Raw genomic sequence first — 21,421 nt, forward strand, 5'->3', positions numbered from 1 at the left:
AAAGCACACACACACATGCTTCAGGCGGTGAGGTTATCTGAGGTCACGAGCTATTGTATGTGTGAGGAGCTCACTCCCTCTCTAATCTGATCTGAGACAGGTTGACCTCAGAGAAACGCAATCCCGCGATGAATCTCAGAAGAGCCGGCTGCGTGACTCTTGTTCAGATTTGAAGTCATGGGATATGAGATATATCTGTGCCTAGAGTGTGTATGTGCGTATTTAAGTGCGATGATGACGCTGTGACAGAGATATAGGGTCAGATTGTTTCATCTATATAACATCACAGATATTGAACTTGTGTTTAACCCCTTAAATGGTTTTTGTATCCTGAGGGATACAGACACTTGAAAGCATGGGGGAGGAACAGTGAGTGAGCAAGACCAATTTCTGAGAAAAATAATACATTTGGAATAAAAACTGTGGTATCAACCCTCCATCTTTATCTAAATATGAAATGACAAGATATAAAATTTTTAATTTGTTGAGGGAAAACTTAAAACTGTATAAAAAGCAATATTTTGAGGGAAAACATGAAACTACAATTTAACTCCAATTGGATGAAAAATGAACGACATACTGTATTAAAATATAAAATACAGAATTATAGACATTAAAGTATCTTGTTATACATGCCATTGCAAATGATTATATTTTGTTTCTTAGTAGATCAATGATTACTTGAAGAGATCGTTCACCAAAAAAATGTATTCTGTCATTTAATCACCACATACTCTTTTCATGTGCTTTTTCATACCAAATCAGAAGAATTTGAATATAGTGCATCTTACAGGGTCTTATATAGTCCCCTTTTTTGTCTTTTTGGAGCTTGACCATGGTCACCATAAACTGGCATTGTATGGAAAAAGTATATTCTGCTAAATCTCCCTTTGTTTTCACCTGAAGAAGATAAAAAAAATCATACATAGTTTGACTTTGAGCAACATGAAGAGAAGAAGACAGAATTTTTTTTTTTTTGTGAACTATCTCTTCAAATAATAAAGTCACTGTCTTTTCTCCATTGCACAGTTAAGTAGAAATAAGAAGAGTTTATTTCAACACCTTGGTCATTATTAAATAACGTCATATGTCATAAACAAATGACCTAATATAAGACAAATTGCAAAAATACAAAAATAATGTATTTTACTCAGTGAAATTTAAATGCTTGGTTAAAACTGTAATCTCAAAAGAGAATTCTATGTAAATAATGCTAAAGCATGCACAATCTCATGTACAAATAATATAAATATTTACATACATTCAACATGAATGCATTTTTATTCTTGGTTAAAATTAAAGCGCAATGAACTGGTGCCATGTTTTTAAAAACGTTAATCCAGACATTTGTAGACTGAACAATCCTGGTGTAGAGCATCGTTTATAGGTTTATAGCTATATGATTTTAGTATACAATATATTGCCCCATTGATTCTGACATAGTATTAAATAGAATTAAAGCGAGACACTACAGGTAAATAGTATAACATTTTTACCTAATAAATAACAGTACTTCACCAGTTGTAGATAGGTGTTTTTAGATATCTCTTATCACTCCATAAATCAGAAAATACAGTCAACTGCCAGAAAGAAAATAGTATAAAAGCCTTCTGAATATAGATAGGGATAAAATTGGAAAGTTTGGTTCATGTAAGTACTAATAAAGTTGAGATTTCTGGTTCACTGCATAAAAAAAACTTATTTTAAGAATCAAATGTGCTTTTTTTTTTATATTTTCTTTCTACTAGTCTGAAAGAAGACAAGTTATGGAAGAAAAATAGCAAAAATATCAAAATTGACCAGTGCCTGAAAAAAACAAAACAAAAAAAAACAATGGTTTTGCCTGTAGTGTCTTGCCTTAAAAATCAGCCAGATGACTGGTCACATACTGTAGGTATTTTGGTATTTCTAAATGGTAAAGAATCAGTGGGTCATATTTGAGGCATCAGTTATAATGAAAACAAGATTAATGTTTAATGGTAAGATTGATATTTCTGGGGGACTTTTTGCTTTGCATAAACAGACTGGTCAGGAGATACTTCTTTTCTGTATTTGTATTTGGTTTTGAGATTGTTTGAGTTCATTTAATCCACATCCAGTGGCTCCCAGGGCACTGTGACCCTTCTAACCTCACACTCGAATCCACGCACCATTGGCACCCCTAGTGGTGGCGTCGGTTCCTGCTCTTGCGGAGCTCTTGGACATGCTTCCATTTGCCCTTCTGTTTTTGCTTCTTCTCTTTGTGCCAGACTGTTTCACAGTACTCGTCTAGAGAGTGCGCGGGGCCGCTCAACATGCGCAAATAGTCCTTATAGCGCTGGCGGGGTTCGGTCACGGAAGGGTTTTCTGATGATACCCGTGTAGCAGGTTGGTGTCCGCTGAGCTGTCCGGGGTCCAGGACGTGCAGAGAGAGGTGGAGGAGGTTACGGGTGAAGCTGTGCTCCTGGGAGGTGCAGAAGTAGGAACCTGCATCGCTACGCTGGAGCCAACGAATCAGCAAACCTTTCTCAGTTATCAGCACACGCTCGTCTGGTTTGATCTGCAACAAACACAATTATTAGGACTCTTTCATAAAAGTCAACCATATCAATTATGTACTTGAAAACAAACACCAAATTAATCACAGCCAAACAGTGAATTTATGTGTCACTTGCTGGGTTTATTCACATAAATCATTCTGCCCAGGAACCCACAACAAGACTCCCTCAAGGTCAGAGATCAGTCTTTAACCTCTGCGCTCCACTTCCTGCTGACCTCACATTATACCACCTGATTGGTCATTAGAGTCTTATTAGACAAGCTGACCACATGTTAATGCTAACGAGAGAGAAAATCAGAAGAAGAAGGTCTTGAGAAATGACAGGGTCTACTTTCATGTTTGCGTGATCTATTGCACTGATCTATATGCAAGGTGTCCATCTTTCTGGTCACCTCTGACATACTAAGTGCTCTGTATTCAGTGCATTTAAATAGGACTCAATGAACTGATTCAAAAAAATATAAAAAAAGAAAAAAAAAGAAATAATGATAGAGTGCAAAACATCCATTATTCAAACCATGTCTTTACTCAAATATGATAAACATACAGTATAATAACGATTTATATTTTAGAGCTGTCTGGACGGGTTTTATAGGAATATGCATACAAATGTAATTTGCCCATGCATGTCACATCATATTCTTATACAGAGATGCTGGAAGTTCTTAACAAAAATTCTTATACAGAGATGCTGGAAGTTCTTAACAAAAAATGGATCATTCAATACGACTAACTTGCAAAATACCCATTGTAAAAATAAAATTATAAGATGTCCTGTATCCATGTGCATATTGGTGCCTTGAAAATAATTCATCCGCGCAGATACGTTTTAAAAAAAAGTTAGTGTGGCCCTAAATACTACTGATATCACAATCTTTTTGATTTAATTGTATAAATCAGGCCGATTTTAGTTTTATTGGTCTGGATGTACAAATTTGATGCCGTCATCCAAAATAAGACCTTGATTATGTCAGATGAATTTTCACAGATTTCGTTTTAGTCAAGTAACTAATATAAAAGAAATTATTCAAAATAACAATTTATTCCCAAATCAATCATCTCCACCAGCTTTAGTCATGCTAATATTTCTTTTTGGCCCTTGCACTCAATTTTCTTTCTCCAATATCAGTTTCTCCATCCATTCGCCTCCCTTCCTTCCGTTCCTATCTGCCTATTCTTTCTCTCCCTTTCATTTTTTTTCTGTTATCTGTGTTTTTGAGGCTGCTGATTTCTCCTGCTGTAGTTGTGGACTAAATCAATACAGCTGTGCAGTACGGAGAGGAGGGAAAGAAAGCTTCAAAGCATACCGAATCCCTGTAAAACACACGCAAGCTGCTTAGCGCTGCATTGACTTATGCTAATCTATCTGCCATCTAAAAGATGCTTCAAGGAAATGCAATAGTCACGATTGCACTAAACAACTCTTAAGATTTGGAATTTGAATTTTGAGTATGACTATAAATCGTACCCTGAAGAAACGTGTCAGGAATTAGAGGAAATAGGGCGGTTTTGCAATGTCTATAGCACCTGTGACAGCAGGAACTAAAACATAAAGGCCAAGGGCACGAGTGTCAAGATGAAACGTGTGTGTGTGTGTGTCATGGAGATGTTCTGGTGTGTGAGTTTGCTGGAAGTGAATGCGTGTCTGTGTTTCGTATCTCAGCAGTATATCACACCGTATAACTCCTGCTGAAGGTTTTACTGGGGGGGCAGGAGGAAACTGGCCTCTGATCACAGAAGCAGGTTTAAGCACAGCATCGGTCTAAGAGCCGGGTCAAAGGCATTAAAACTACGATACGAGGACTTTGTCTCTCTGTGGCCCCTCCACACACCACTGGGTCTTGGTTGTAGGTTTAGAGAAAGAAAGAGAGAGGGAACCTTCAACACAGGATCTTTCTCACATCTCAAAAATGAGCTGGCCTGCCGGTGACCCACTATCCTCTGGGAAATAATATTTAGTTGTAAAAAGAGGGTAGTGAACAGCATGGAAAAAGCGTAGAGGGATGAAGAGGGAAAAGAGAATGAGAGGGAGTGAGAACAGTCCTGTTTAGGGCTATTAAGTGCTGTGAATCGATAACAGGTACTTATTCCGATTTTTTTTAATAATACAGGAAGGATTTGCATGATGTTTGGTTACATTTGGTTTTAGAATGCCTGGATTATTCCATCTACATGTATGTAACATCATAATCAAATATGCTGCATACTTCAAGATTAGACTATAAAGCGTTGATGTTATCATGAAGATTGTCATGCATGCTTCTTTTTTCATGTCAGCCCTGCACAAGAATCAACAATTAAAATGTGTGAAAGCAACTCTTTGCCCCTTATGCACTCAAAAATGAATCATAGTATAGTTTATTATTTATTAGCCTAAATGTATTTATTCAAATTACTTAGAATCAGCATACTGTAGATCTTTTCATTGTTAAAATAATTAAATGTAATTCATTAAAAAGTATGAAGATGGTTAAAATGTGGCCAGCTGTGGAACAAGCAATTAAAAAAATATGAGATTGGTTCACATATAATAAATTGGACTTGTTGATGGTAAATATATGAACCTAGTTATTGTAAAACACATTTGGGTTTTTAGTACTATTGCATAAATCTCTTTCTTGCTTGGTTTATGTATGTATGAATGATATGAATATGCATCACATATTCAAGTTTATTAGTTTGTTTATGTTAAAACTAATGCAAATGGATGGAAATTGTATATACAATTGAAATACATCTTTTAAATCGTATATATAGGCCTACATTTTCTTTTATTATTATTGTGTGCTGCCTTCATATGGCCTTAGACAAAATCAATTCAAGGTGTAAGTTTTTAAGACAACTTGTTCACAGAATTGTGAAGGAACCAAAATCAGAATTGGAACCAGAATCAATAAATTCTTTGTAATTCCCATCCCATAGTTGTTGTGTTCTCAGCTATGTGGGATATGAAGCATCCTTTCTGTTATTGCAACCAGATATTGTTTTACTTTGATTCGATAAACATTCACACAAACACGCAAGCTCTGTTTTCTCTTCTATCATTCATTGTTGTCTTTTACGAGGTGAAGTGTGGGGTGATATTTTAAGATTGCGCCACACGTGAGATTGTGTGTTGCAGGTGTTTTGGGCAGCTGGGCGGTAGGGAGTCGTTTTGTGCTGTGGGAAAGACGGGAGAAAGAAAGGAGGAAAAGAAAAGCAGGAAGGGAAACAAAAATAAAACAAATGCATCATAGCAAGACTAATGTTTACTTGAGACGTGGGACTGGAGGATTTTTCCAAAAGCAGGAAACTGCATGTTTCTACTAGAATTGCAACTATCCTGTGACATTTGTGCTGTGATTTGACCTTCTGCTTTCATGCCTCCCCAAATGTGGTTTCTCTCTCTCACACACACTCCTGTTGGGATTAATTGTTGTGGAGATGGATCAATAGAAGGATATGCTGATCTACCACTCCAGAGTCAGGTCTTGGCCCCCCATCTATTCATCACAGCTAATAAAGACGAGGGACACACACGGCACAAGGTTAAAATGACCTCTGTCTCTGCACTATGAACTTTCATCCACAACACACATAGATCCATTACTACACTCTTAACACGCTGCATAAAACAGTGACTTAAATAAACAACTGGAGTATCTTTATCTTAGCAGATAGCATAAATACACTCCATCAGAGAGTTTAAAAGATATCTGAAAGATGAGTGTATTTATGTGTTTCTAAAGTAAAAAAGGGAAACATGACACCCAATAGACTGCAGTGAAGATGAGATTAAATGTGTAGGTGTAAAACAGAGATATGAATCCACCAGTGAAGGTCACCTCTTGACAGTTCTGCTGTGTTCTGTATCTCCATGTTTGTGTTCCCTTAGTTTTCTGAGCCCCAGGCCATTTTCACGATTACCAACAGAACTGTTTGAGTTCTCGGCCTCTCTGTTACAACACATTGTTTAGTAATATGATATTCAGAATTATGCAACATCTTCTTTTTCTAAGCATCAGGGGGTTGAAAGTTACTGTAAATCTGTTTCTGGAGTGTGTCGAATCATAAAAAGCCTGTGATCTCAAAAGACATTTTTATGAAAGAGACAATATGACTGGAATACACCCAGGCTATACATTACATGAATGCTGAATGATGTTTAAAACACTGCACTACCACATTTTATGGTAGGCTACTATTTATTTTGGTGAATCAGTTTGATTGCAGTTTATGTAAACAAGCAATTCACTGTCGAAATAAATTATTCAACATTTAATTTGCATGACCCTATGCTCTGCTTTCGTTTATAGAAAATTGTTTTTAATTTTGTAGTGTTGCTAACTACTTAACAACTGTCATTCTAGATACAACTAGGAAAGTGGGTAAATCAAACACACACACACACACACACGAGTGGCAGATGAATGTTGGTGATACCTCTTGACGGTGGTCCATTCCTGGCTTCAGTACAAACCAGCGGATTAAGGCCTGCTGGGATTTAGAAACGCACTCAAGAAAAGAGGAGTTGCTCTCCACTCCGTACAACACCTTTTCCTCAACATTCCTCCCAAACACTGCCAAAGAGAGAAAGAGAGAGAGAGAGAGAGAGAGAGAGAGAGAGAGAGAGAGAGAGAGAGAGAGAGAGAGAGAGAGAGAGAGAGAGAGAGAGAGAGAGAGAGAGAGAGAGAGAGAGAGAGAGAGAGAGAGAGAGAGTGATCAGCATATCAAAAATACAGTAAAGGTATTTTTTAGGTTAGCATTGTCCATTAGTTGAGCCCCACAGGACAATGCGGCATCTTAAAACAAAACATAGCTTTTAGTGCTTTTATGCTCTATATGCACACACACACACACACACACACACACACACACACACACACACACACACACACACACACATACACACACACACACACACACACACACACACACACACACACACACACACACACATTCGGTTTCCATGTTTTATGGAGACTTTCCATAGACATAATGATTATTTTTATACAGTGCATATTGTACATTCTATTCTATAACCCTATACCTACCCAAAAGAATAAACAGAACGATATCATATGCTGGTGTGGACGCTAATATAGTTATCTTTATAGTTATCGTTCTTGGTGTGAACGAGCCTTTAGTATGATTTATAAGCTGTTTACCCCATAGGGACCAATAAAATGTCCCCACAAGGTCAAGGATTCCTGATGTTGCCATCTTTGTGGGGAAATTTTGTCCCCATAACGTAGGGTTTACCAAGACCACACTCTCACACACACACACACACACCCTCATATGCCTCCTTACCATCCTCTGTGTCCCAACAATGGCTGGATGGATCTCCATGTTTGATGTCCTGCCTTCTGGCCCTCCTGTAAGTAGTGAGCAGATGTGAAAAAAGCTTTTTATTTAGACTCTGATTTATTTTTATTACATTTCTGACTCCTTGAACAACCAAAACTTTTAAAGAGCAAATACAGCTTGAGTTTCTAATATTTCTCTGTGTCCATTCATCGATATTCAAATGTAACTGCCCCAGAGCAGCTGATAAGTTCTACTCTGCACTCTGTGCAACTAGTCTAATCTCGATTGATGTTGCTTCATGACGTCACATGTGATGGTGTACACGGATGTGCGCCTTGTGCGCTTTGGGACTGTCATTCAGGCAAGGAAGGCTTCGGGAAAGAGGCCCTGACGCTGCGAGCAGGCCTCTGAGGGCGGTCCCCCCCGTGACGGAGCGATAACATCTGAAAGTATTTTACACATCACCTGAGGTCAGTCACGAGAGACTGATCTCCCTAGTAGAATATGTAGAGCAGAGTCCTGCAACGGGCCGGGTACCCGCGGGTACCTGCATAAAAGTGGCTAAAACGGGTGGATTGTGACATTCCTAAAATTCACGGACGGGGATGCGGGCGGATAATGAATTGCGGGCGGGTAGCAGATGAAAAATATGTGCAATATTTGTATGTCTAAATTACCATTACACATACGCAAATATGTGGTTTAGTCAGGCCATCCGGTTGTAAACTTGCATTAAGACCGACCGATTTTTTTGTTTTACTCTTCAAACAACTAATACAAATGCAATAAAATTATATTAATTATATTTTAGTAAGTATTGTGTATATAAATTGCCCATATATAGGCCTACATACAAACGTAGGCTACGCTCTTTCTTTTAAATAAAAACCGTGGCATCATCTATGATTATAAGGGCTGTAGGCTATATGCGAAATGAAACCGAAATCGCGACACTCAGGGCCACGAACCTACAATTAAAACTTTCACAGAGATCTCAAACAGGCATTTAAAACACCAAATATTAAGAATTGGCATATCAAGCAAAATAATATTCGATGATTGATGGAAAATCGTATCTCTCCCCCCACATGCTCACCGGCAACGCTCCGACATTAAATTTCTCTGTAGGCTACTGTAGGCTGGATAGAATCGTTAAAAAACGATTTAGTTTCATATTCATGTTTAAATAAAATAATATATTTTTTTTAAATTTCATGTTGATTATATGAAAAGTGAAAAGCATGAATAAGATAAGATGATCCCGAATATCGGGAGACAAATGGAGTGGGGAGACATGATTTTGACCACTTTATTAAGTTTGTTTTTGTAGAAAACCTTTCTTTAAAGAGAATTTCGTTTTGTATTAATTGTTTCTTAATTTTAATCAATGTTTCATCAACCAATTTCCTGGATTTAATAAATAAGAGGTAGGCTAAATATAGCAGGCAATATAATCAGGACACCGAGGCGCCGGCGCGTGAGGCTCTTGTGATGTTGAGAGAGGTGCGAGATAAAAAATAAAGCACTTTAAATCGGAATGATTTTAGTTTGTGTGTGATTTAATCGCGGGCACGCGTTGGGTAACGGGCCAAATATTAACGGGTCTGGGCGGGTGCGGATTTAATTTTGATATTATCACGGGTGACGGGTCGGATCTGGTGCTGAACTTTGCGGGTACGGGCGGTGGCGGGTCTCCAAAAATGGACCCGTGCAGGAATCAGATATAGAGGCCAAAATTCATTGGAAAATTCAGTGGGGTGGTCAACACTATTGTCAACTCCGAGCAGGGTCCCTTTTAGCGAAGGAGGCCATAGAGTGTGTTCCTCACGAGAAGGAGGCCGGGTTCTACATCTGGTACTTCACTGTACCCAAAAAGGATGGGTGGTTGCGTCATATCATAGATCTCAGGGTATTGAATCGTTCTCTGAGGAGATTCAGGTTAAAGATGCTAAATATCCCTATCATTGTTAGTATTATCCCAGTCAAATCATATCCAAGGACTGGTTTGTCAAAATTTATCTCAAGGACGTGTACTTCCACATATCCATCCTTCCTCAACACAGGAAGTTCTCTTTTGGGGGAAAAGCAAACCAATACTGGGTTCTTCCGTTCGGCCTAGCGTTATCCCCTCGCACCTTCACAAAGTGTATGGATGCTGCTCTAGCTCCACTGAGGCTTCAGGACATTCGAATACTCAATTATATCGATTAAGGCTCACGGGATGGGAAGCGGTCATGGAGGGCCACTTTACCAGAGGTCTGTGGAGAGGGCATCATCTTTCGTGGCACATTGCCTGGAGATGATGGCTGAGTTTCTGGCCCTGAGACACTTCCTCCCAGACATTCAGGGGCCATCATGATCTAGTTTGAACGGACAATACGTCGGTGGTCTCCTATATAAATTGGCAGGGGGGCCTGAGGTTGCGCCCTCTGTGCTGACTGGCACATCTTGTTCTTCTGTCATCCCATGGCAAGTTGCTCTCAATCAGAGCAATGTACATTCCCTGGACGGAAATTTGGGAGCAGACATCCTGTCGAGACAGGGGCTGAGGCCCGGTGAATAGAGGCTCCACCCCGACACGGTGGAGCTAATTTGGAGGAAGCTCGGCCAAGCGGAAGTAGATTTGTTTGCCTCTCACGAGAACTCGCATTGTCCACTTTGGTTTTCCCTCACACATCCAGCTCCTCTGTGACTGTACGCATTTCCCCCGATCGCTCTGCTCCCCAGAGTTCTAGAGAGGGTACGTCGGGATGGGGTCAGTTTACTTCTGGTAGCCTTGTACTAGACGGCCCGAGTCTGGTTCTCAGACATCATATTGCTCCTAGCAGCCCCCGCATGGAAGATTGCCATCAGTAGGGACTTTCTCTCGCAGGTCGAGGGCCTATTACACCACCCTCGGTCGGAGCTGTGAAAGCTATGGGTCTGGCCCCTGAGTGGGACCAACTCCTAAGTACTGGTCTCTCAACCGAGGTTGTTGAGACCATCTTAAAACTCTGAGCTCCCTCCACGAGGAAATGTTATGCTTTAAAGTGGATGTGTTTACTTTATGGTGCAGAGAACGCCAGCTGGACCCAGTTAACTGCCCAGTGGCTTCAGTGCTGGAGTTCCTCCAAAGTCGTTTCTCTGATGGTCTTTCCCCGCCCTCACTTAAGGTCTATGTGGCGGCCATAGCTGCCTTCCACATGCCTTTAAGTGGTGGCCCTCTGGGGAAACACCAACGAATCATTAGTTTCCTTCATGGTGCTTGGAGGATAAGGCCTGTCATCCAAGCCATAGTTCCTGTGTGGGACCTGGCAGTGGTTCTTGAACGGTTATCCCTGGCACCCTTCGAACCCATTGACTAGGTGTCGGAGAAGTTTGTCTCTTTCAAAGTGTCCTTCCTGCTAGCCATTACGTCCCTCAAAAAAATGGGGGACCTGCAGGCTTTATCAGTTTCTCCCTCTTGCCTCGAGTTCGCTCCTGGGAGGGTAAAGGCCATTCTCCACCCTAGGCTGGGTTACGTGCCCAATGTGCCATCTAATGTGGCACAGTCAGTTATCCCGCAGGCCTTTTATCCTCCACCACCAGTGTCGGCTGATCAGGAACTCTACACCTACTATACCCTGTCCGGGCCTAGGAGGCCTACGTAAGTAGGTCCTCAGGTTGGAGGAAGTCGGACCAGCTATTAGTGTGTTTTGGGTCCCTTAAGAAGGGTTCCCCTGCCTCTAAGCAGACGATTAGCAGCTGGGTTGTGGAGGCTATTTCTTCAGCGTACGAGGCACACAGCCTGCCCTCGCCTCTAATAAGAGCCCACTCGACTAGAAGTGGCTTCCTCCAAAGCCCTGCTATCAGGGGTTTCCCTTCAAGAGGTCTGTGATGCTGCTGGCTGGACACCTTCATCAGATATTGTAGCTTGGATCTGCCCTCCACGCCGGGTTCTCAAGTCATCTCATCCTGAGCTGTGCATAACAAGCTTCACAACAAGACAGGCACTAGTCAGTGTGGCGCTGTGGGTATTTCGTTCCCCAAAGTGTCGTCTTCAACGCAGCACAAGCTTCCTTGAAAGGGAATGTCTCTGGTTACAACTGTAACCCTTGTTCCCTGAGAATGGAATGAGATGCTGCGTCCCTTTGCCAGACCTCCTGTGTGCCTGATAATGACTTGCTCTGACCTATTAGAAGCTAACACTGTTGTGTTCTGGCGTCCCTTTGTAGCTTCCTTATACACCGTCACATGTGACGTCATGACGCAACACCAATCGAGATTGGACTAGTTCCACACGTGCTTCAGACACTATCATGCTGGAGGCATTCCCCAAAGTGCCGTCTACAGTCGTAACCCGAGAAGTTTTTATTTTGTAACAAGTTCAGAAAATAACGTTAGAATAATGACACTAACATTTAGCCTGACAACATCTCATCTGACAGCAGATACTGAATTAGGGCAATGCATTGTTCTCAGGCACTCTTCACTTAAACTGCGTCTAACATAAGTGTCAACAGATTTCATGTGCATCTTTCAAATTAAAAGTCTCGCATCAGAAAAAATATAGAATTACATTTGTTTCTTAGACTACACTCTCCGTGACAGACCTTTGGGTCAACGACACACCAGTTGGGAAACTCTATTTTAAATAATATAACCAAGGCAACATCTGTGGTATTACTGTATCTGTAAAAAGTTAACAGTGACAGACAACAGAGAGCTTACATACTAGACCTGGAAAAGTCATGCAAATGTATAAATCTTATTACTCTTTTGAAGTGTTTACATTTGTCTTGTTATGCCAAGCTAAACATATTTTATCAAGTATACATTGTGAGTGAAAACATTTTTTTTTTAAATCCTTTTCTAGTAAATCATGAATTTAAAGCATCATGGGACCTTTAAAAATTGTTGTGGATATCATGTAATCAAAAAGGTTGAGAACCACTGGATTAATTGATCATAAATCCAAGGAAGTGAGATCAGTTACCTCAATACCCATGCAATCATAACTGGCTAATCTAAAGTTTAATCTTCAGAGCAAGAAAATAGACATTAAGACTAGTGTCATGTATTTTATTTAATTTCAAACATAAAATCAGATCTGCCACCATTTATATGAAAACACCCTCTCCGGCTCTCCCCGTAATACAACAAACTTCGATGACAGATATGAATCTTAATGAAGTCACAAAGTGTTTTTTCAAACAGAGACATCTGACAGCCAAACAATCTACAAAAAAGACAAAAATTCCTCTCTCTGTATCTCTCTCTCTCTCTCTCTCTCTCTCTCTCTCTCTCTCTCTGCAGGACTGACCTGGCCTCCTTGCGGCAGTGGCGGACCGGAGAGCAGGGGAGAGAAAGGGCAAGAAAACTTCTCTGGCAGCTCACATACATCATCTCAACAACAAAGCAACTTTAATCAATTTGCCTGTCCAGTCCAGTCCCACTACACCCTATGGCACAGGAAAAATCAAATATTTATCATTTTCTTCTCTGTGCTGAACTCCAGGAAACAACTCACCCAGGAGAAGTAGGTCAGAAAGAGGGCACCACAAAGCCCTCTCTCTCTTTTAACTTTCTGCTATCCCAAACACCAGAGCACCAAACTGCACACGGTGCACATCTCAGGGATATCATAGGATACATGTGGCGCTGCATTTTTGTGTGTGCCGATAAGAAGACCGTTAAACAGAAATGCTGACTTTGTGAATCAATATCAAGGCTTTGCATCGACTCTTCTTTGGGACAATGACTTTATCGGCTCATGTGCATGTGTGTTTGTGTGTTACCTCTTAGAGGCTGGAATGTATCTGGAGCACTGGATGCCGTCCCAAGCGCAGTAGGGGTCTCTAGCCAGGCAGCATTCTGCACAGCCCTGCCCATAAATATGGCACCTGTGCAGGGACACCTGCACTAACCCGTCGCTTCCTCCAACAAACAGCTGCTGCTGTACACACACACACACACACAAAGTAATAAACCAGGTGCAATGACAAAAAAAGTGCTTACTGGAGCAATCTCTCTAATAGAGTTATCAGTAAATGTCATTCGTTTGCATTTCGTGTCTATTTTGGTCCAACAAACACTAAAAAAGAAGTACGTGTACATGTGACGAAACTAACTCTAAACACAACAACAAGCACAATAAAAGTTGTGGTACTCTTGCTTTTCTTGCAGAAGTCTGAAAATAAACAGGCATTCAGAGTAGACCTTCCCATTTAACACCCTTGTAAATGCAAATGCTGTTCAAGATCTTTTTTGAAACCATTTGATATTACCGGTACTCTATTATCCTCTACTATTAAAATAAAAAAAGGCCATAAAAAATGAACAGTTACAAAAACAATTGGCCAAGTGTCCCACTGATGTAGCTATACACTTCTATCTTTATGCAGAGAAAGGATAAAAGCTTTTGGGTGAACTCTTAACCTAACCATGAGCTCCAAAGTATAATAAGATATAATTAGACAAATGGGAGTATAAAGGAAAAATGAAAGGAATGGCACAAGAACAGAAGAAACAGACTTATATGCAAGACTTTGACAAAACAATGGAGATCCTAACAAATCTATTTTGAGACAGAGACTTGAGAACTTTGACTTGCAGTAGCTAAAATATAACAAATAGTCCTGTGGAACCTCTGAGATTAAAACAGCTTACTAATGAATCCTGGCAGTAATTTCTTGATGAAAAAGTTGATTTATTTAATTTATGAATTATTTATTTTCTTCATTTATTCATTCCCAAGCTAAAGGTTTAAACTTCTGTTCTTACCTGCTTTGAGGAGATTTCCATGTTGAGGATGGGCGAGGGACTCTGAGACAAAAAAATAAAGACATTAATTTGTCGTTTTTCATTCATCCATAAATGCTTCAAATTTGAATGGTTGTGACTTTTACCTTGAACACCTGAAGCTCCTCTAAGATGACCTGCTCTGTGGACCAGTTCTCTTGAGTGATGCTGACAACCTTCAAAACTGATCCCATATCTGTACAGACAAACATGCAAACATTTGTCTCTCAAATAGATGAGCTCTACTGCCATCTGCTGGTTGATCGAAATAAAAGCTACTTTTAGTAATTTATTTATTTTTAACTTTTGAAGCTTACGCAGGGCCAAGTGTTTAGTGCATCTCCAACCTTTTCTGCATATTTAAACATTATAGGTATTTAGAGCATGCCTATGTTTGGCAAAATTCTATCGTTGTAGGCAGTTCATGAGGTCATTAAAACCTTTTAAAATACCAATTTTTTTTTTTTTTTTTCACAAAATACACCATCATATGTGGTTGTTACATATCATACCTGTGCCCAAGAACATAACAGCATACTGTCCGTCCTCAGCTGCCACACGGTCCACTACAATCCGAGTGAGCCGGAACTCTGTATTGACACGAGTGAAAATTGGTCGGCCCGTCATTGGGTGCACGGAGCGGTACATGAGCGGGTGCAATCGTATAAAACTGATGACTTCATCTGGAAAGTCTTTAGTTGTTTTTATATGAGGATCATATGTCCGACTGGGGCACTACGAAAGAAAATAAGATTTATAGTTAAACATTTAGAATATATAACAGCATGAATTTCTGTAAGTTATTATAAATATGCACTCATATGAAGTGATGAAACTGCCTTTGGTATTATCATGAATGTTGTGTTTGTGTAACAGTGTTTTGAAATATGTAAGGTAAAAGGTTTATATTGTGTTATGTCTCCCTCTAGCGGTAATGTATAAAACTCCTGTGTCAAAAGTGTCAATGACTGAAAGGGGTTTAAAAAATAAGAATAAAGAATAAAATAAATTGAAAGAGTGCTACTAACAGTTCCCGGTCGTGGGTAGGGTATTCTGCCTTCATATTCCACCCAGCGATGGTCTGGTCCCTCTTTATGAGCATACGGTCCATTAAATACCGCACGGATGTCTTCCATGTTATAGACACACACTGCCGATCCTTTAAAGATAGAACTGACCCCAAAAAACAAGTTACAAAAACTAAAGAAGATGAATGCCACAGTAAAAAAGAATTACACATTTTAAATGGGCAACTTTATACAAATCACCATACTTTTAATTGCCTTGTTAACCTATAAAATATATTTGAACTCATTTTATAGCACATCAACAAGTTTAAAAATGGATTTCAAGCTACAGTACCCAGATCAAAAGCAAAGAAATATTAATACGCTCACTGTACAGTAGGAGCTGGTTCTCACCTGGTGGTGGTGAACACTCCGTACACCATTGGATTTCTCTCATCTCTGCGAGGGAGGAGAAAGATGTCCTCTGTAACACACACACAAATACATGATGAACATCGTTTTAAATGCCAAGAAGTATGATAAAACTGAAATATGTGTTTGTGAGAGGGAGTAGGAACAGAAAACACATCACTCACGGAGCTCATCAAAGTGTGTGTCCACTCCATCTGGTCCAGGAATGGAGCACACAAGTCTTGCTTTGAGGAATGTTGTCCACTTGTTAGTAAGACTTCTCAAACCCCCAACATCATTCTGTAAGCAAACACATGCATATAGGGTCTTTAAATGTTGCTGTTATGAAAGCATGTTTATAATTTAAATCTTTAGTTTAGTTACAGTATAGGCTTTACAATAAAAATGTAAAACCAGCATTTGCTTCTGATTAGAGCAGCTTATTTATTTAAGCATGCGACTACAGAACACCACAAACCCCTCAGGTACACACAGACACACACAAGAGGCACACAAACACACAAAAAAGAGACAGACAAAGAAAGAGAGTTCAAGAGATCGAGAAGAGCGAGTGAGGCGAGTTTATAATGGGAATATAACGACCCTCTCCATGAACACTCAAAGAGCAGGTTTACGTCTTTAGATGCACAATAGAGCACTGAGAGGTCTTAGAACGAGAAGACATGCTGAGACCACTTAAATGAATCTCCTCATTATAGCCAGAAGGGTTTAATCAAAGGACTCCAATGATTTCACCTACACCCACTTAAAGCAGCAAACATATTCCTCCTCTGCCATTATCCCTGTTGAATAACACACACACTTGAGAAAAAGGGGGGCAAACACCTAAAAGAGGTTTAGGAGTGGCGTTTTCCAAATTCTTTAATCTTCAAAGATGCCCTCTCTAGTGTTAGGCCAGTTATCCAGTGAGGAATCTGGCCTAGGATAGCTTTACAGCTCACTTCTAAAGCTATAAAAACCCGCCCGCTTCGAAACAAGAATTTTGCAATAGAGCTTGGAATTTTTATAGCATACAGCCCGGGAGGATGAGTCTACAGCATTAAGGAAACTGCTTTAAATCATTGACTTTTTATACTTGCAGGTTGACAGCTGACTTGCACGGACAATTGCTTAAAATCACTACACAGTTCTCTATAATATTTGATTTTTTTTTTGGTCAATTGAAGCACTGTGCAATAAAACAGTTTTCAACATATACACAGACAATGAAGTTTTGGAGAATTTTCATCAAGGCTGCATTTATTTGACTAAAATAACCTAAAAACATATAATAAAATATTATTACAATTTAATTTTCTATTTTAATTACATTTAAATATGTATATATATTTAAATGTATCTTGTTGCTCATTGTTTGTATATATATATATATATATACACACACACAGTATATATTTATTAAATGTCTGGGTATATATATATAAAGTACCCAGACCAAAAGCAATATTTCATTGTTTTTGGTCTAGGTAGTCTAGCATGACATCCATTCTGAAACTTGAACTTTCAGCAGATTAAAAAATAATAAAATAAAAACAACTTACTTATCCCAAGCTTTTGAACAATAGCGTCCATGTATCAGTTCTGGTTTCATGCCTATTGTATCACTCTCTGTGGTCTCTATCTTCTCTCATATAATTAAATAATTTTAACTCAAAATAATATTTCCATTTATTTTGGTAAGCAGCTGTAAACAGTATAATGTACAGTCAGTTGGCTATTCTATTTTCAGTCTATTTTACAGTAATATTTTTTGATAATGATCAACTGACTGTACATTATTCTCTTCATAAATTAAATAAAAAACAGAATAAGAGAAATTATAGCTGTTTTTACCATGTCTTTGTTTAAAACACGTTTATCTAACATTGTCCTTGCACGGGTACATGAGAGTAATTCAACTCAAAACAATGAAATTAAATTAAACTTTGTTCAGGATTTGTCACCCATGATCACAAACTGCTAAATTACTTCCATATTCTGTATTATTTGATGTCGACCTTGTGGAAGAGACCCTTGTGGAGGGATTCAATTGCTCACTTTCTTTGGAAATGACCTTAGCAATGGAGTTCACTTCCCACAGTGCCCTTTCAAGGGAGTAAAAATGACGAATTTGTGGGCAGTGTGATGTTTGAGCTATTGTTCCCCATCGTTTATTTCAGTTGACATCAAATCTAACTTTGACTTCTTTGTGGATGTATTAGCGTAATGCCCCCAGCCTTCGTAGTGAAATGGTGTTAAGGAATGGGTGGAACACAATGGAGTCACTTATCACACTTATTTCCCTACACAAGAGACTTCCACTGTCATCATGAACAACGACTTAGGCAGCAATTACATGACCAGACCTCTGCTATGATTTACCCCGCCTGACAACAGTGGTTTGGTCCGCTTTCAGCAGATCACATCAAGGGGAACGTACCAGGAAGCCTCCCCTCCCAGGGGAAGCACATTTAATCTTATGTGCTGTGGAAGGATCAGAGAGATGAGGTGAGTTTGTCTCTGATCAGGCAGCGTGAGGACAGGACTTACCCGGCAGATCCGGGCGACGCGAGAAAGCACGCTCTTGTCTGCAGTGCTCCCATCACGGGATGCCTCACGGAAAAAGAAGTAAATCTTGTCATCGTCAGGGTTGTAGGTGTCCGCGATGGGATGGGCGGAAATAAACTTGCCCTCTGTGGACAAGAGAGAGAAAAGCTGGTCAGCTTTAATTGATATATGTGATACTAATCCAACAATCCCTTAATAAGACTTCGAAGAAAGTGTGGAAGCCTATTAAAACAGCAAAGACCCTGTTTGTCATCCACTGTTTGTGTGTGAGAGAGAGAATAAAGACAAAACTGTATCCTACTGTTTAGTGTAAATGCTAGGCATTTCCTTTTGGAATCACAGCAGACCGTTAATGAGTGTTTAGGGTTGGAAAATAGACTGTGTGGGTTTAAACTCCTTTAAATTGCATCAGCCACTAGAAGAACTCTAACATTCAGAAGGAAAATCAAAGGTGGAAGAAAGACAGTCATTAACTCGATGACTAGACAAAGACTGTATTATATTGGACTCTTTGCAAATGACTAAGACCCAGAGAGGAGAGAAGTGGAAAGTGCCAGCAGCTGGTAACTCAGAGTAATTTAGAGTATGTCTAAAGGATTGGAGCGTTATGACTCTCCAAGCAGTCCAAGCAGTAATATATACTGGGCTTGTGTGTTTGGCCAAAATTATGTTGTTTTTTTATAAACACCAATCAAAGGTTTAGGGGAAAAAAAGGCTTTTTTAATTTTTTTTTACAGAAATGAATGCTTTTATTCAGCAAGGACACATTAAATTGATCAAAAGTGACAGTAAAGAAATGTATAATATTAAAAAGATTTCTTTTTCAAATAAATTCTGTTCTTTTGAGCTTTCTTTTAATCAAAAAATCCTGAGAAAAGTATCCACAAAATTATTAGAGAGCAACTGTTTTCATTGAAAAAAAAAAAAAATTATTACTTGAGCAGCAAATCAGCATATTAGATTGATTTCTGAAGGATCATGTGACACTGAAGACTGCATTAATGAATGCTGAACATCCAGCTTCCCCATCACAGGAATAAATCACATATCCACATATATCCAAGTAGAAAACCGTTATTTAAAACTGTTATAATATTTCACAATATTAAAGTTTTACTGTATTTTTGATCAAATAAATACAGCCTTGGTGAGACTTCTTCTGAAAGCCCACATTTACAGATCAACATCTATTCAGTATCTGCATCATAAAAAAGTACACCTAAAAATTCTGTAAGATGTGCCTGTATGTTATTCACTGAGTGTAAACTGGACTGGTGGGGAAAGCTGACCGTTGATCCAGTAGTCCTCAGAGATGTCTGTGCGAATGTACTGCTGGTCTGGGGGCGGGCCAAGAGAGCGGCTAAACGTGCTGTCCTTGCCCAGGAAATCAGACGCTGTGCCAGCGTAGAGATACTGATCTGAAAACAAAGAAAGGGAGCATCTCAGCGTAAACATTGAGCTGCGGTCAGTCAGGCTGCAGGCACTGTTTCAACAGCTGACCATCAGCCATCACCATCATGTTCTCTTTTCCTCACACACGTGATATGCAAGCCCTGTGAAGTTCTAAAGTTACCATTGAAGCCGTACCAGCGTTACCATTGAAGTTACCATTGAAGAGGCTTTATGAATTATTGGTTTATACAACCAAGAAGGCTTTATGGATTATGTTTTTAGAATAACTCAGTGATTTCTGTCATCATCATTATCATTTGGTGTTTGGGCCTCCACCCTACTTCTTTTTAGGCATGTGGTTTGGAGCACAGAATGTGCTCTGTGTTCTCCCAGAGTTGTTCCTGGTTGATTATGCCTGTCAGAAATAAACAAACACACTCAACCACACTGTTGAAAGACTTCACCCAAAAGTGAAAATACTCATTTGCATTACTTACTTTAGATTTGATTGCTACAGTAGAGATAAATTTTTTTTAGGGTTGTCAAACGATTAATCGCATCCAAAATAAAAGTTTGTGTTTACATAATATATGTGTGTGTATGGAGTATAATTATTTTCTATATATAAATACATACACATGCATATATATTTAAGAAAATTTTGTTATTTATATATAAAATATTTCTATATAATATAAATTATATATAATATAAATATATATACACAGTATATACATGCAAATATTTCTTAAATATATATGCATGTGTGTGTATTTATATATAGAAAATAATTATACACCATACACACACATATATTATGTAAAAACAAACTTTTATTTTGGATGCGATTAATCGCGATTAATCGTTTGACAGCCCTAATTTTTTTATTCTTAAATGTTCAATTTCTGGATGACTTACGATTTTTTGGGCCTTTTTGGAGCATGTCACAATTTGGATTTGTAGTCATAATTTTCACTTTTGAGTAAACTTCATTTAAAACTTTCCTAATTCAGGCCTTCTCAGGAAGGTTCAGTAATGACTAATGGCTGTAATTAATCAAACTTTGCTCAGCTGTAAAAATTCAGGCTTCAATACAACCCACAAAAATTGGAACACAAGAAAAAAAGTTTACGGCTAGTACTCTTGACAAGGTGTGACATTTCTCCACAGTACTCCACTGGAAACATAAGGGTCGGTTTAACTTGAAGAAAAAAAATGTCTGACAGACAGACCAGACATACCAGATTTTTCTTGGGTGAAACCCGATTACGTGTAAAGAGTAAAATGCTCTTTACATCAGGTTTGTGTTTAAGAGAAGGAAGATCTTATTCAGTCTCACCTGTGAGTACTGAAGCAAAAGGCTGGTGTGGATCAAAAGGACATTTCATTCGGCCAGATTCCATAGTGTTGCTGTGGAGGTGCAGCCAGCTGTCCTGTGATCATAGTACACAAAACA

General features: G+C 39.1%; 1 protein-coding gene across 2 annotated transcripts in view; it reads right to left on the bottom strand.

Moving 5' to 3' along the window:
* Window positions 1-1,858: 1,858 nt before the first annotated feature.
* Window positions 1,859-21,421, bottom strand: part of sema3d (sema domain, immunoglobulin domain (Ig), short basic domain, secreted, (semaphorin) 3D) — a 46,233-nt gene continuing 26,670 nt past the window's right edge. The window contains exons 6-18 of one of the 2 annotated variants that reach the window (XM_079874282.1): window positions 21,305-21,398; window positions 19,863-19,991; window positions 18,556-18,698; window positions 16,191-16,305; window positions 16,009-16,078; window positions 15,616-15,760; window positions 15,100-15,322; window positions 14,695-14,783; window positions 14,570-14,611; window positions 13,585-13,742; window positions 7,832-7,896; window positions 6,962-7,098; window positions 1,859-2,539 (exon numbers count right to left, since the gene is read on the bottom strand). In XM_079874282.1, the coding sequence (XP_079730408.1) occupies window positions 2,162-2,539; window positions 6,962-7,098; window positions 7,832-7,896; window positions 13,585-13,742; window positions 14,570-14,611; window positions 14,695-14,783; window positions 15,100-15,322; window positions 15,616-15,760; window positions 16,009-16,078; window positions 16,191-16,305; window positions 18,556-18,698; window positions 19,863-19,991; window positions 21,305-21,398 (1,788 nt within the window). In that variant the 3' untranslated portion in view covers window positions 1,859-2,161. The remainder of the gene's footprint in view (window positions 2,540-6,961; window positions 7,099-7,831; window positions 7,897-13,584; window positions 13,743-14,569; window positions 14,612-14,694; window positions 14,784-15,099; window positions 15,323-15,615; window positions 15,761-16,008; window positions 16,079-16,190; window positions 16,306-18,555; window positions 18,699-19,862; window positions 19,992-21,304; window positions 21,399-21,421) is intronic. The other variant, XM_079874283.1, reaches the window with a different exon arrangement.

This window comes from Squalius cephalus, assembly GCF_949319135.1.
Source record: "Squalius cephalus genome assembly, chromosome: 6".
In the NCBI taxonomy this organism is placed as follows: domain Eukaryota; kingdom Metazoa; phylum Chordata; class Actinopteri; order Cypriniformes; family Leuciscidae; genus Squalius; species Squalius cephalus.